Consider the following 16,649-nt stretch of genomic DNA (forward strand, 5'->3'; position numbering starts at 1 on the left):
AATGGTGATTATTGTAAACAAACAAGCGGTAATGTTGACAATTCAGCACCATTGAAGCGGACAGCGACATCATCATTCTCAAGCTCAGCACCACATGGCAGTGGACAGCAATCATTTCAGGTCCCCACTGGGAGAATCTCTGGAGACACATCCATCAGTAAGGCCTAACAGTTAGTAAAAAGACTAAAAGCCTGGAGCTATGAATTCTCTTTGTCAGCCTGTTCAGCAAAACTCTTGAATTGCAACTAAACCAAAATAGACCTCTCCTTTGTTTCTTCACAAGTCCAGCCACATAAGGGGAGCAGATTGTCTAACTGCATTCTCCTGATAAACCACTCAAAGAGTTTGGTTCTGGTCTTCTGGTCTTTACTAAGAAGCTTTAAACTCTCAGAGGAAAGAAACTACTTCTGTGGATGCGGGTTGAACGAGTGAGAGAAAGAGAGAGAGAGAGAGAACGAGAGAGAGAGAGAACGAGAGAGAGAGAGAACGAGAGGGAGAGAGAGAGTGAGAGAGAGAGCGAGAGTGTGTGTGTGTGTGTGTGTGTGTGTGTGTGTGTGTGTGTGTGTGTGTGTGTGTGTGTGTGTGTGTGTGTGTGTGTGTGTGTGTGTGTGTGTGTGTGTGTGTGTACTGTGGCAAAACCAAAAGTCAGCTTTTATTTTCTTGTTGAGTCAGGCGCAGAGAGGGAGAGAAACAGGGCAGAGAGGGAGCGAGAGAGAGAGAGAAATGGAGGGAGAGAGTACCTCAAACCACTGCCCATGTGACTGCATCTTGAGGACAACACAGGGGTCTGGTTTAGAAAGGGCATCTCGGTCTGAGATCCCTCGACAAGCCACTCTCAGCTCAACCTGTCATCAATAAATAAATGATTTGATCGATCAATTTGTCAACTAATCACTTTGTTAATCAATCAATTAATCAAGTGTTTATGAGCTACCTTGGTCAGACAGGAAGAGTTGCACAGGCCAAGGGTCGCCTCTGCAGACTCATAGATGTTACTCATGCTGGACACACACAGGACCTACACACACACACACACACACACACACACACACACACACACACACACACACACACACACACACACACACACACACACTTAAGTGAGAAAACACATTACACACACACTTTAGGGAGAACACACAATCCTAAACAAACCCCTCTGTTACAACATGAGAAGATGCTGTGGAACTGAGTAAGCAGTAAGCAGTTCTTATGTTCAAGGTCAGAACTCACACACAAACCCACACACAGTGCTGTGTTTCAGTTTTTGGACCATTCTACATTCTATTCTGCATTCTATTCTACATTCTAGTGTATTTTAGTCAACATTCTAGTATAGCCTCTACATTTAATATTCTATAGTTTAGATCAAGGATGTCAAACTCATTCCATGGAGGGCTTAGTGTCTGCTGGTTTTTGTTTTTTCATTCCAATTAATACCTAGACAACCAGATGGGGGGAGTTCCTTACTAATCAGTGACCTTAATTCATCAATCAAGTACAAGGGAGGAGCGAAAACACGCAGACACCCGGCCCTCCGTGGAATGAATTTGACACGTGGTCGAGAGCCATCTTCCATCAACTTCAATCTGTACTATTATACAGTATGTGCTCTCTCTCTCTCCATCTCTTTCTCTCTTTTTTATGCCACTGCCTGCAGTTTGGTAGCAAACTCAATATGACCCAGTTCTGTTCCACGGCTCTCTCCGTCTCTCTCCCGTCCCCCCTCTCTCTCACTATCTCTCCCTCCTCCCTCGTCCTATTCCTCCTCTATATTTCATGCGCTCAGTGTGTGTGGATGCTGGGGTGATTATTTTTAGCTGAGATAATCAGAGTAGGGAATAACAAATGGACAGATAATTAATTCTATATCTGAGTATCTCTCTGTCCAATTACAACTTTACAAGGCAGCATCAGAACCAATCACTGCTCAGAGATCCACTGCCCTTGACCCCTGACCTTTAGATGGACTCAGAAACATGGGACAATTCCAGTGTGTGTGTGTGTGTGTGTGTGTGTGTGTGTGTGTGTGTGTGTGTGTGTGTGTGTGTGTGTGTGCGTGTGTGTGCGTGATGACATTAAGGACATTAATAATAATGAATATTGAATCATTAGGGCAGGAAGGTCCATGCTGAGTAATCCCTCCACAGGCTTAGAAAGCTACCACATAACTCTCTCTCTCTGTCACCTGTGGCACGCACACACGCCCACACAAGCACACATACACACTGAACCTACAATCCCATAACATAACACAGCATACCGTAACAACTCTTATGTTATTGAGCAGGGTGTGTTGCATGTAAAAAGCAAACATCCAAAGCCTTAGTCAAGTTATAACATGCACACGGGGGTGTCCACACACACACACACACACACACACACACACACACACACACACACACACACACACACACACACACACACACACACACACACACACACACACACACACACACACACACACACACTCAGCCCAGTGCCCAGAACATCCATACCTTATTAGTGTTCCAGTCAGTAACTCACCTCAGGTACCAGGTAGAGATGGGCAGAGCAGTCAGTAACTCACCTCAGGTACCAGGTAGAGATGGGCAGAGCAGTCAGTAACTCACCTCAGGTACCAGGTAGAGATGGGCAGAGTAGTCAGTAACTCACCTCAAGTACCAGGTAGAGATGGGCAGAGCAGTCAGTAACTCACCTCAGGTACCAGGTAGAGATGGGCAGAGCAGTCAGTAACTCACCTCAGGTACCAGGTAGAGATGGGCAGAGCAGTGAGATGAAGGAAACTTCACTGCTGGGCGGAATCACAGTGACTTCGCCGTCCTCACACACTCTGCACCCATCCCGCTTCTCTCTCTCTCTCTCTCTCTCTCTTTCTTTCCCTCTCTCCGTACGTCAGCTAAGCAGTAGGTACTGAGCCTTGCACCTCAAGCCATGCGCAGACAGGGGATACAGTACATCAGGGTCCTCACGGTATGAATGAAGACAACATCTCTCTCTCTCTCTCTCTCTGTCTCTTTATCTTTCTCTACTTCTGTCTTTCTCCCTCCCTCTGTCTCCTCCCAGTAAATGATGATGAGGAGGGTCGTGCAGTGCCGGTTAATGGTAGTTAGTTAGTATCTTTCCCAAGCGGTAGAGCCACGGGGAGCAGCAGGCAGGGGGTACAGGACTGTGACGGTACAACGGCGTGACCCAGTGGTGGATAGAAATGACTGCACTTTACTGTGTGATGAGCTGGCCCATCCATTCAACATGTAATCCAGATCAAAATAATCCTGCTGTGTTGTGTTAGATTATCATATGTTATCCCCATCAGATTTGGTCCCACCTTTTTCGGATGCAACTTTGCATGCAAGACAAATCTGAACTAAATATATGTGATACCACATAATATGTTTTTACACCAATGATTATATGACATCAAATGAATACACAGGACATTAAGGATCCGTTTCCCGGATACAGAATAAACCCTGCACTAAAAATCATACTCAATAGTGAATCTCCACTGAAATAGATTTTTAGTCCAGGATTATATACAACTATAAAACAACACACAGGATAATTTTGACCTGGATGAAACATTCCATAAAACGGGCCCCAAAAAGCAATTGATGGTTACAGAATGAGTACCTATATTTCTATCTGATAATATAATAAGCTAATTATATTGGCGTTAAAGAGTAATCTAGTTACAGCAACTCTATGAAATGGTGAAAGTATGTAAACTGGAATACATTTAACAAAACACAATGTAAACGCATGAGGAAGTCACTTAATATACACCAATCAAAAAATCCTTCATTCTGGATCTTATCTGTAATTAGCACGGATCTGTTGATTTAATAATTAATGAATTAAGCTCATTTTGTTTGTTTATTGTGTTTTTCTACTGGACGACCACGCCCAGTACTGTGCGTTACATCCGGGTCTTTGTTGGTTGGCAGCAGTGAAGATGGCGGCGTCAGGGAGGAGTACATTATTATCCTCCAACAACAGTGGACTAAACAGCACAGCCGAACAACCAAACACTGAAGACGAAGACGGACAGGATTTATGGTGGGAACAACTGACACCTGCCTGTTTAGATCCAGGAGGAGCTTTTCGATGGAGAGCGACTGTTATTGTTCAGACTCCGAGTGACAGCCCGTCTAACACAGCTAGTTAGCAGCGGCTAGCCCATTGATGCTAGCAATAGAGATTGGCTAGGTCTACGAATGAATGGTGATGCTGTCTGATGATTGTGTGGTTTAGTTAGTGAGCTATCATTTCTTCATCGGCTTTTAGATTGACTAGCCAGCGATAGCTAGCCTTGGCTAATGCTACTGGTGATGATAAACTAGTTAACTAGCTAGTCGGTGGAATGATTCTATAAGATGTACATGTAGACAGTCAACTAGCTAAGTTAGCTAGTTAACGGGATGCTCTATCCATCTATCCGCAGGTCTGCTATTCTGAGCGAAGTATCGACGCACTCCAGATCTAAACTACCGTCCGGGAAAAATGTGCTGGTCATGGGTGGGTATCTGTCTCTCTCTGTGTGTGTGTGTGTGTGTGTGTGTGTGTGTGTGTGCGTGCGTGTGCTAGCTGTGATGAACCTCTCCCCCACCCTGTCTTCTCCTATTACAATGATGGACCAATATGATACCAGCTATCAGTCAGGCTTTATGTTGCTTTTATATGGCATTATGTAGAATGTATGTGTGTCTCGCAATCCTTGTCTGAGTCCAGTCAGCCACATTCGCCTAGCAGGAACAACCCCAAGGATAATCCTCTGCTACAGAGGCTAATCAGTATGGCGTGAGGAATGCTGCCTACTCTGCAGTATTTACTGATAGGCCTAATAGTAGAATATTGTAATGTTTCATTGTTAGGTGTTTAATACCTGTCTGACTGTCTTTCGGTGTGTGTGTAGGGGAGGTGGGTTCAGGGAAGACCACCCTGGTTGCTAAACTACAGGGTGTGGAGGACTTCCTGAAGGGGCGTGGCCTGGAGTACCTCTATTTTAGTGTCCATGATGACGACATTGACGGTAACCAATCACAGCTTTCATTTGACCTTTTACACCACCATTGCCTTTTAACCACTAGTAGTGCTGAGTGATTCGTCCTTTTCGAGGTCGGATAGGTTGCTTTCGGATTTATAATTATTTTGAATCATAAAATGTATTAAGAAATAAACACATTCAAATGATTTTGGAGGTTTTTAATTGACATTCCAAAACCAAAAATAGTCAGCATTCAATTTATGGTCATTGTAGTTGATTACAATGTTTCTGCGCTGAACAAAGTTGAATATTTGCTTAATGAAAACTACAACTCCCTTTAGCCCAGCATCCCATATACTGTAGTACTTGACTTTTTTGTGAATGATTTGAATTCTCTCTAGAGAAACAACGTCCACCCTTGAAATGTTGGTTAATTGCTCGGCACTAACTACGAGGTGTGTGTGTGTGTGTGTGTGTGTGTGTGTGTGTGTGTGTGTGTGTGTGTGTGTGTGTGTGTGTGTGTGTGTGTAGACCAAACCAGGTGTAATGCCTGGGTGTTAGATGGGGATCTGTACCATAAAGGTCTGCAGTCTGTTGCTGTGCAACGCGAGGCGCTTGGTGACTCGTTGCTATTGGTTACTGTGGACCTGTCGCGGCCGTGGGTCGCCATGGAATCGCTTCAGAAGTGGGCGGCTGTCGCTAGGGAACATATCGACAAGCTCCGGGTCCCCCCGGAAACACTGAGGGAGCTGGAGAACAGAAGTGAGTCAAACACACATCATGTTTTACCCTCTGACCTCTAAACAGGACCGTAAACAGGCCGTAGACCTAACCCTGAACAGGCTGGTACCAGATATATTATTGACTTGCTCAGCTGACTTTTAGCTAGCAAAGTTGCTGAAACTGTGCTGCAGAGGACAATTTGGACGTTGTGAAAATGTTTTTAACCAACTGCACAAAAATAAGACGCTGTGTAAAACTCGCTTTCCATCCAATTGGCGACAGATTTTTATGCAAATATGCATAAAGAAAATATTCACATTTCCCCACCAGTGGTGTGTTTCGACCAAACTGACTTGTTGCGGATAAAAAGCAGTGCGTGATGATGTAAGGCACATTTTAAAGGTACTTTTTTACTTAAGTTTTCATGTACCGAATAAAAATCGCATCCATCGCATTTTCAACTCTACCAATGGTTTTGTTGTGTTATTTAGCAAATGTGCCCACTCTGGTCTTGACATCTGCGCTCTATCCAACAGCTCTCAGATACAGTGCAGATAGACTAGTCTACATGGTGAGATTATTATGAATAAAAGCGAGATTTAAATTTCTGTTTAAAAGCAGTTAAGCATCGATCATCGTGTCACCAGAATAAGACCATTGATCATTTTTGGATATCAGCATCAATTTCATCACCCTGTGAAGTTCATCGTAACTTATTTCATCTGTGGCCTAATAAACTGCATGGTTTCCTGAGACGTAGTGGGAGGACCACTCGTCATATCATCACGTTTACTTCCATATGATGGTTATTATATCAATATTTGCCCATAAAGGCCTTTCCACTGCCATTTCTCGCATAATTCATTTTACAGACACAAAAATATCCCACCATGTCGAACGAACAAATTGTCTATCAACATTTATGAAATTGTACTGACACATCGGGGCGGCAAGGTAGCCTAGTGGTTAGAGCGTTGGGCCAGTAACCGAAAGGTTGCTAGATCGAATCCCCGAGCTGACAAGGTAAAAAATCAGTTGTTCTCCTCCTGAACAAGGCAGTTAACCCACTGTTCCTAGGCTGTCATTGTAAATAAGAATTTGTTCTTAACTGACTTGCCCAGTTAAAAAAGGTCAAATAAAAAAAATCTGCTGGTTGTGATTTTTTTTTTTTATGTGTCAGGTAATTCATCTGCATTAAATGTTTGGATAACCTGGGGCCTCATTTATCAATATTGTGTAGAAACTATTCTAAAATACTGCTTACGAATGGAATTTATAATGGTCGTACACATAGGAAAAGTGTGATATATCAAAGAATCCTACAAGAGTCATATACACCCCGGTAGGAGAGAACGATTTGATAAATAACAATTGTTCTCAGTGCTCGTGCACGACCTTGGCTGTTCTCATTTCAAAACGCCCGTAATTAACCATATGGTCAAAGTCATCCATTTAACCCATGGAGAATATACAACGCCTTACCATGAAATACAACTGCGCAACCAAAACAAGCTAACAAAAATGACAATTTCCGAGACAGAATGACTAGAACCAAAAGGTTTTATTTGGCTCGCTCAGTTGTGGCTTGATCAGTAAAAATGAAAACATAGCAACAAAGAGAGAACCATTAGGATAATTTAGTTGCTTTAGCAATGGCAAATATACTTGAAATAATAAGCCAACCAACTTCAACAGCTCCCTCAGGTATGCTTATAGGCCAACATGGCTCTTCTGCAGAAGGAACGAGTTGTGCCACCACCTGGCCACCACATTCAGCAGCATATTTTAACCATCACATAATCTATCACCTGCACATAAAGAGTGGAAGCCTTTTCTGTTCACTTCGTTGAAATCATTTAGGGATGGTGATTTTATAGAGATGTGGGTCTGTTCGTATTTGGGAGCCTATTCATTTTCATGCTGAAAAGTGCCATTGCCAAATACCCGACGGTGGAAAGCACTTAGAATGGCACCTGAATGGCATGTGTTTGCATTTTTATAGTAGTTATTAACTCCTCACAAAAATCCTATTCGACTGGCTCATCAGATATCGTTTCCAAAAACCAATCTGTACTTTCTGCAGAAAAAGTCCCACCTGTCTCTAAAAACGTGCTCTCTGTAAAATGCAGCATGTGCCAAATCTTCCAACAGAGCAAGATCAGCCATCTCTCATTCCAGTTCCCATTATCTGTCTTTTATAGTATTTACATAATGGTTTCACTTTCACACGTATCTCTAATTTAACAAATGACTGTATAGGGATTATTATTGTAACAAATGCACTGATGTGGCGAAATTATGAAGCATGTCGAGATGTTGCATTATTTCACAATGGAGACACAATGACTTTTTAAAAATCTATTATTACTCTCCCAATTTCACACGTTTTCCACATATTTTTGCCATTCTATTCTTGACAAGCAGTTTCCTTATTCCACCACTTGGCACTGTGCATACACATGGTCATGGCTAAGTAAATATTCATATTGATAAATCTCACACTTTGCGTGAAAATAATCCCACGCATGGTTTACGCACAGATTTGTGCCTACGCACAGTGGATAAATGAGGCCCCTGCTTTGTGACTGTCTGTAGTGGCCAGACAGTTCCAGGAGTATGTGGATCCTGGCTGGGAGGAGAGCGCCCCCCAGAGGAGGAGTGAGGAGGAGGAGAACGTTCTGCTGCCGCTCGGCGAAAACACACTCACACACAACCTGGGACTACCCATGGTGGTGGTCTGCACTAAGGTACGAACACAAACACACACACACACAACCTGGGACTACCCATGGTGGTGGTCTGCACTAAGGTACGAACACAAACACACACACACACAACCTGGGACTACCCATGGTGGTGGTCTGCACTAAGGTACGAACACAAACACACTCACACACAACCTGGGACTACCCATGGTGGTGGTCTGCACTAAGGTACGAACACAAACACACACACACACACACACAACCTGGGACTACCCATGGTGGTGGTCTGCACTAAGGTACGAACACAAACACACACACACACACACAACCTGGGACTACCCATGGTGGTGGTCTGCACTAAGGTACGAACACAAACACACACACACACACACAACCTGGGACTACCCATGGTGGTGGTCTGCACTAAGGTACGAACACAAACACACACACACACACACACAACCTGGGACTACCCATGGTGGTGGTCTGCACTAAGGTACGAACACAAACACACTCACACACAACCTGGGACTACCCATGGTGGTGGTCTGCACTAAGGTACGAACACAAACACACTCACACACAACCTGGGACTACCCATGGTGGTGGTCTGCACTAAGGTACGAACACAAACACACACACACTGGAATTGTCCCTATTCTATCTGTTTTGCTGTGATGTCATCAGTTGGCTGGAGAAGGAGCATGACTACATATATAACCTCTGACCTCTAACCTGTGTGTGTTGCAGTGCGATGCCATCAGTACGCTGGAGAAGGAGCATGACTACATATATAACCTCTGACCTCTAACCTGTGTGTTGCAGTGCGATGCCATCAGTACGCTGGAGAAGGAGCATGACTACATATATAACCTCTGACCTCTAACCTGTGTGTTGCAGTGCGATGCCATCAGTACGCTGGAGAAGGAGCATGACTACATATATAACCTCTGACCTCTAACCTGTGTGTGTTGCAGTGCGATGCCATCAGTACGCTGGAGAAGGAGCATGACTACATATATAACCTCTGACCTCTAACCTGTGTGTTGCAGTGCGATGCCATCAGTACGCTGGAGAAGGAGCATGACTACATATATAACCTCTGACCTCTAACCTGTGTGTGTTGCAGTGCGATGCCATCAGTACGCTGGAGAAGGAGCATGACTACATATATAACCTCTGACCTCTAACCTGTGTGTTGCAGTGCGATGCCATCAGTACGCTGGAGAAGGAGCATGACTACATATATAACCTCTGACCTCTAACCTGTGTGTGTTGCAGTGCGATGCCATCAGTTGGCTGGAGAAGGAGCATGACTACATATATAACCTCTGACCTCTAACCTGTGTGTGTTGCAGTGCGATGCCATCAGTACGCTGGAGAAGGAGCATGACTACAAAGACGAACACCTGGACTTCATCCAGTCATACATCAGACGCTTCTGTCTACAGTGTATCCTTTACACACACACACACACAGTCTTGTATAACTATACCTCTATACTAGGCGGCGTCGTAGGAAGGCCCAAACAATTGTCAAAGACTCCAGTCACCCAATTCATCGACTGTTCTCTCTGCTACTGCACGGCAAGCGGTACCGGAGCGACAAGTCTAGGTCCAAAAGGCTCCTTAACAGCTTTTACATTTACATTTTGGTCATTTAGCAGATGCTCTTATCCAGAGCGACTTACAGTAGTGAATACATAAATTTCATTTCATGCATTTAAAAAAATATATATATTTAAAAGATTTTGTACTGGCCCCCCGTGGGAATCGAACCCACAACCCTGGTGTTGCACACACCATGCTGACGTTGCAAACACCATGCTCTACCAACTGAGCCACAGGAGATCTACCCCCAAGCCATAAGATTGCTGAACTATTTACGTGTGTCCCCACAACTAACCTTGAGGGGACACACGATTCAGTCCCATTCCAAATCCTATTTTCCCTAACCTCTAATTCTAAGGGTGTTTTCACACTTGGTCCCTTTCAGCTTATTTCTGTGAACTTAGTGCTGTTTGCTTAATTTTTTGTGCCCCTCACGCTAGACTACTGTCATAAGCCCTCACGCTAGACTACTGTCATAAGCCCTCACGCTAGACTACTGTCATAAGCCCTCACGCTAGGCTACTGTCATAAGCCCTCACGCTAGGCTACTGTCATAAGCCCTCACGCTAGGCTACTGTCATAAGCCCTCACGCTAGGCTACTGTCATAAGCCCTCACGCTAGGCTACTGTCATAAGCCCTCACGCTAGGCTACTGTCATAAGCCCTCACGCTAGGCTACTGTCATAAGCCCTCACGCTAGGCTACTGTCATAAGCCCTCACGCTAGGCTACTGTCATAAGCCCTCACGCTAGGCTACTGTCATAAGCCCTCACGCTAGGCTACTGTCATAAGCCCTCACGCTAGGCTACTGTCATAAGCCCTCACGCTAGGCTACTGTCATAAGCCCTCACGCTAGGCTACTGTCATAAGCCCTCACGCTAGGCTACTGTCATAAGCCCTCACGCTAGGCTACTGTCATAAGCCCTCACGCTAGGCTACTGTCATAAGCCCTCACGCTAGGCTACTGTCATAAGCCCTCACGCTAGGCTACTGTCATAAGCCCTCACGCTAGGCTACTGTCATAAGCCCTCACGCTAGGCTACTGTCATAAGCCCTCACGCTAGGCTACTGGCATAAGCCCTCACGCTAGGCTACTGGCATAAGCCCTCACGCTAGGCTACTGGCATAAGCCCTCACGCTAGGCTACTGGCATAACCGTTTCCCCTGCTATAACAGTGGTGCCACAAAAGAGAGAAGGTGATGATGATGTGCATGTTTGCGAGAAAAAAAATTGGTGCAGTTTCTAGATTTGTTTGCAATATATGATCTATAGGCTCAGAGAGCTTCATAAAATGTTTATTGATTGTGTGGTTTGAAGTGTGAGAAGACCATATATTTGGTGAGAATCACAAATCTATTCTAGCTCTTAAAGGGGCAGTAGCCTACCTTGGGTGGACAATTTAATTACAACATTATTTTTGGTGCAGTTATTCTATTGCTGTTTATTCTCAAATTGACATGTTAATAGTATCTTCTTATTACAATTATTATGGCTCATATAAAAAAAAAAATTGACCCCTTTTTTTTCCTCCCATATTTCGTGATATCCTATTGGTAGTTAGTCTTGTCTCATCGCTGCAACTCCCGTACGGACTCAGGAGAGGTGAAGGTCGAGAGCCGTGCGTCCTACAAAACACAACCCAGCCAAGCCGCACTGCTTCTTGACACAATGCCCACTTAACCCAGGAGCACCAATGTGTCGGAGGAAACACCGTACACCTGGTGACCGTGTCAGCGTGCACTGCGCCCGGCCCGCCACAGGAGTTGCTAGTGCGCGATGGGACAAAGATATCCCTGCCTGCCGAACCCTCCCATAACTCGGACGACGCTGTGCTAATTGTGCGCCGCCCAATGGATCTCCCCGTCACGGCCAGCTGCGACAGAGCATGGATTCTAAGCCAGAATCTCTAGTGGCACAGGTAACACTGTGATGCAGTGCCTTAGACCACTGCGTCACCCGGGAGGCCTACGGCTTATATTTTTACTAAATGCAATTTATGAGCTTCCAAAATGTAAGTAGGTATACAGTTGAAGTCGTAAGTTTACATACACTTAGGTTGGAGTCATTAAAACTCATTTTTCAACCACTCCATAAATTTCTTGTTAACAAACTATAGTTTTGGCAAGTTGGTTAGGACATCGACTGTGTGCATGACAAGTAATTTGTTTATAGACAGATTATTTCACTGTATCACAATTCCAGTGGGTCTGAAGTTTACATACACTAAGTTGACTGTGCCTTTTAAACAGCTTGGACAATTCCAGAAAATGATGTCATGGCTTTAGAAGCTTCTGATAAGCTTATTGACATAATTTGAGTCAATTGGAGGTGTTCCTGTGGATGTATTTCAAGGCCTACCTTCAAACTCAGTGCCTCTTTGCGTGACATCATGGGAAAATCAAATGAAATCAGCCAAAAAAAAAAATGGTGGACTTCCACAAGTCTGGTTCATCCTTGGGAGCAATTTCCAAACGCCTGAAGGTACCACGTTCATCTGTACAAACAATAGTAAGCAAGTATAAACCCCATGGGACCACGCAGCCGTCATACCGCTCATGAAGGAGACGCTTTCTGTCTCCTAGAGATGAACGTAGTTTGGTGTGAAAAGTGCTGGAGGAAACTGGTACAAAAATATCTATATCCACAGTAAAATGAGGTCTATATCGACATAACCTGAAAGGTCGCTCAGCAAGGAAGAAGCCACTGCTCCAAAACTGCTCCAAAACCGCCATAAAAAAGCCAGACTACGGTTTGCAACTGCACACTGGGACAAAGATCGTACTTTTTGGAGAACTGTCCTCTGGTCTGATGAAACAAAAATAGAACTGTTTGGCCGTAATGACCTTTGTTATGTTTGGAGGAAAAAGGGGGAGGCTTGCAAGCCGAAGAACACCATCCCAACCGTGAAGCACGGGGGTGGCAGCATCATGTTGTGGGGGTGCTTTGCGACAGGAGAGACTGGTGCACTTCACAAAATAAATGGCATCATGAGAAAGGAAAATTATGTGGATATATTGAAGCAACATCTCAAGACATAAGTCATGAAGTTTAAAGCTTGGTCGCAAATGGGACTTCCAAATGGACAACGACCCCAAGCATACTTCCAAAGTTGTGGCAAAATGGCTTAAGGACAACAAAGTCAAGGTATTGGAGTGGCCATCACAAAGCCCTGACCTCAATCCTCTAGAATATTTGTGGGCAGACCTGAAAAAGCGTGTGCGAGCAAGGAGGCCTACAAACCTGACTCCGTTACACCAGCTCTGTCAGGAGGAATGGTCCAAAATTCACCCAACTTTTTGTTGGGATCTTGCGGAAGGCTACCTGAAATGTTTGACCCAAGTTAAACCATTTAAAGGCAATGCTACCAAATACTAATTGAGTGTATGTAAACTTCTGACCCACTGGGAATGTGATGAAAGAAATAAATGCTGAAATAAATCATTCTCTCTACTATTATTCTGACATTTCACATTCTTAAAATAAAGTGGTGATCCTAACTGACCTAAGACAGGGAATTTTTATTAGGATTAAATGTCAGGAATGGTGAAGAACTGAGTTTAAATGTAGTTGGCTAAGGTGTATGTAAACTTCCGACTTCAACTCTATCTAGCTGTACGAGAACACATTCTGATGGAATGGTTTGTCTTGCACTTTTTAAAATCACAGAGTGCATTGAGTGAATGTTGGAAAAATATATTGGTTCCTTTCTAGACATAGCAATGTGAATGCAAAGAGGAAATCGGTCCACAAAATAGTTGTCCTCATTCAAAGGTAAGGGCATTGTGAATTGTAAGAGAACTGAGTTATTTTGCCTTTTTTTTTTTTTTTTACCCCAGAGATCACTTTAAACCGGACTGAGGTCGGTTCTTTTAAAGAGGACTCTATGTGAAAACACCCCAACCTTGAACCCTAAACTTAACCCAGCTCCTAAACATAATTCTAACACCTAATGCTAACCTTAACCCTAAACCCCCCAGAAATAGCATTTGACCTGGTGGGAGTAACAAAATGTCCCAGACGGTCCCTACAAGTGTAGTTAAACACGTCCACGTACACGTGCGCACACACACTTTAACTCTGATCACTTTCCGTAGCATCTTACTAACCCCTAATCCATCTGCATGCAGTGTAAAGGTAGAGACAACATGGCGGTTAATTTCTTTGTGCCTGCCCTGGATCGTGTAGTGAGTGATACTGTCCTTAATGCTGTGTCAGATGGGGCGTCTCTGCTGTATACGTCGGTTAAGGAAATGAAGAATGTGGATGTTCTGTATAAATACCTGGTTCACAGACTCTACGGTTTCCCCTTCCACTACCCTGCTCAACTGGTGGAGAAAGACACAGTCTTCATGTAAGTGTGTGTTTGTGTGCGAGTGTAACCCTGTGTTCTTTAAGTTTGCGCGTGTGTGACCCTGTCTTCTTTCAGTCCGTCAGGGTGGGACAATGAAAATAAGATTTCTATCCTCCATGAGAACTTCCAAACGCTGAAACCAGACGACATCTTTGAGGAGGTCATTGTCAAACCGCCTGTCAGAAAGGTACGACCTTTAACCCCTCACCTCTATCTTGTAATTCCCAAAAAGACTGTTAGTGAACGTCACATTTTCCATTTTATTCTAAACTATAATGATGGATGAATTAATAGGAATCTCTCCCCCTCTCTCGTTGTGTACCTCCTCTCCTATGTCAGTTTGTTCATGAGAAGGAGATTCAGGCTGAAGATGACCAGGTGTTTCTGCTCAAGCTGCAGGTGAGACTTGACACATGGTGACGTGTGTGGGTGTTTCTCTCTCTCTCTCTCTCTAATGTGTGTCTTTGTGGTTTCAGTCGCTGCTCTCCAAACAGCCTCCTGCATCTGCTGGGCGACCAGGGGTAAGTCTATCTCTCTTTCTTCTGTCTGTCTCTCTCTCTCTTTCTTCTGTCTCTCGCTCTTTCTTCTGTCTGTCTCTCTCGCTCTTTCTTCTGTCTGTCTCTCTCGCTCTTTCTTCTGTCTGTCTCTCTCGCTCTTTCTTCTGTCTGTCTCTCTCGCTCTTTCTTCTGTCTGTCTCTCTCGCTCTTTCTTCTGTCTGTCTCTCTCGCTCTTTCTTCTGTCTGTCTCTCTCGCTCTTTAAGATACTGGAAACTGATGTGATCTTGTGTGTGTGTGTGACAGGAATCCAGCAGTAGTAGAGGTCCCAGTGGTTCTCCCAGGACCAGTAATCGTTCAGCTGCAGCCAACGTTGCTAACACCATGCCCCAATCAGGTACTACATGACGTGAATGTGTGTAGCTAATGCCACACATTACAGCAGAAAAGCAATTAGGTATTTTTCCACAGACCCTGCTCAACTGTTGCACCTTTTTGTATGACATTCTCCAACCCTCCCTGTGTGTGTAGCAGGTCAGACCAGTGAGGGGGTGCTGGCTAACTTCTTCAACAGTCTTCTGACCAAGAAGGCCGGAGCATCGCCGCCGGGCAACAGCACACCAGGGACTGTTCGCAAGTCAGGTAGGACACACACACACACACACACACACACACACACACACACACACACACACACAACGTTATTATATAGGCAGAAGGGGTATATGTGCCCTGTGTCGCCCTCTCTTGGTTTAAAATATAAATGCAGGCAGAGCTGAGTAGTGGTGTGTATTTTGCAGGTTCTAAGCTGGGTCTGAGTGATGTCCAGGCAGAGTTGGACAGGATCAGCTGCAGAGAGAATGATGAGACCAGCAACACTAACAACCCTAACCCCAGTACTGAGACCAACGAAGAACAGACATGAACAGACCACCTCCCTCTTCCTCCCCCCTACCTCACCCCCCAGACCAGACGTGAAGAGAACAAACCTCACTCTCCACCCCCCCAGGCATACCACAGACAGACATAAAAAATCCACCTCCCCTACCTTACCCCCTCCTCACACCCCCAGACCATACATGAAGAGACCAGACCTTACCCTCCTCCCATTCTCACCCCCCAGTGAGACCACCACATACCAGATATGAACACACGTCAGCCCTACCTCATTCCCCAGACCATACATGAAGAGACCAGACCTCACCCCAACAGACCAGAACAGATTAGACATGAAGACCTTCCTCAGGATGGAGAGGTATGGGGATGGAGAGAGAGAGAGGGAGGGAGGGAGGGAGGAGGAAGAAGAGAGGTATGGGGATGGAGGGAGCAGGAGGGGGAGAGAGAGATGGACAGGTATGGGGATGGATGGATGGAGGGAGAGAGATGGACAGGTATGGGGATGGATGGAGGGAGGGGGAGAGGGATGGACAGGTATGAGGAGGGAGGGTGCAGGATGCAGAGAGAGGTATGAGAAGGGAGGGAGCAGAATGCAGAGAGAGGTATGAGGAGGGAGGGAGGGAGCAGGATGCAGAGAGAGGTATGAGGAGGGAGGGAGGGAGGGAGCAGGATGCAGAGAGAGGAGGGAGGGAGGGAGCAGGATGCAGAGAGAGGTATGAGGAGGGAGGGAGGGAGCAGGATGCAGAGAGAGGTATGAGGAGGAGGGAGGGAGGGAGCAGGATGCAGAGAGGTATGAGGAGGGAGGGAGGGAGGGAGCAGGATGCAGAGAGAGGTATGAGAAGGGAGGGAGCAGGATGCAGAGAGAGGTATGAGGAGGGAG

At 45.1% G+C, this 16,649-nt stretch overlaps 2 protein-coding genes across 3 annotated transcripts in view; one reads left to right on the forward strand and one right to left on the reverse strand.

The window, feature by feature from the left end:
• The window catches only part of cpne4b (copine IVb), a 17,080-nt gene extending 13,752 nt beyond the window's left edge, over nucleotides 1-3,328 (reverse strand). Inside the window, exons 1-3 of the mRNA XM_014178215.2 lie at nucleotides 2,742-3,328; nucleotides 935-1,018; nucleotides 741-845 (exon numbers count right to left, since the gene is read on the reverse strand). Coding sequence (XP_014033690.1) covers nucleotides 741-845; nucleotides 935-1,000 — 171 coding nt within the window. The 5' untranslated portion in view covers nucleotides 1,001-1,018; nucleotides 2,742-3,328. The remainder of the gene's footprint in view (nucleotides 1-740; nucleotides 846-934; nucleotides 1,019-2,741) is intronic.
• Nucleotides 3,329-3,907: 579 nt separating this feature from the next.
• On the forward strand, nucleotides 3,908-15,846 carry dync1li1 (dynein, cytoplasmic 1, light intermediate chain 1). Of its 2 annotated transcripts, none has more exons than XM_014178250.2 (13): nucleotides 3,908-4,059; nucleotides 4,445-4,518; nucleotides 4,916-5,032; nucleotides 5,519-5,749; nucleotides 8,306-8,457; nucleotides 9,774-9,867; nucleotides 14,242-14,377; nucleotides 14,453-14,564; nucleotides 14,717-14,776; nucleotides 14,854-14,898; nucleotides 15,179-15,269; nucleotides 15,407-15,514; nucleotides 15,673-15,846. In XM_014178250.2, the coding sequence occupies exons 1-13, from the start codon at nucleotides 3,956-3,958 to the stop codon at nucleotides 15,795-15,797; spliced, it is 1,449 nt and encodes a 482-aa protein (XP_014033725.1). In that variant the 5' UTR covers nucleotides 3,908-3,955; the 3' UTR covers nucleotides 15,798-15,846. The 2 variants fall into 2 exon arrangements, with proteins under 2 accessions (XP_014033725.1, XP_014033724.1); XM_014178249.2 differs by having other exon boundaries at nucleotides 3,909-4,059; nucleotides 15,404-15,514.
• Nucleotides 15,847-16,649: the final 803 nt, after the last annotated feature.

The sequence above is a fragment of the Salmo salar genome, chromosome ssa27 (genome assembly GCF_905237065.1).
Source record: "Salmo salar chromosome ssa27, Ssal_v3.1, whole genome shotgun sequence".
Taxonomy (NCBI): domain Eukaryota; kingdom Metazoa; phylum Chordata; class Actinopteri; order Salmoniformes; family Salmonidae; genus Salmo; species Salmo salar.

What these genes read in the sequence shown, in the direction of transcription:
- dync1li1 (XM_014178249.2), top strand. Translation starts at nt 3,956, where the DNA reads ATGGCGGCGTCAGGGAGGAGTACATTATTATCCTCCAACAACAGTGGA. An exon ending in GAGAAAGACACAGTCTTCAT is followed by an intron (nt 14,378 to 14,452) that starts GTAAGTGTGTGT and finishes GTCTTCTTTCAG; the next exon opens with TCCGTCAGGGTGGGACAATG. An exon ending in AGGGACTGTTCGCAAGTCAG is followed by an intron (nt 15,515 to 15,672) that starts GTAGGACACACA and finishes TGTATTTTGCAG; the next exon opens with GTTCTAAGCTGGGTCTGAGT.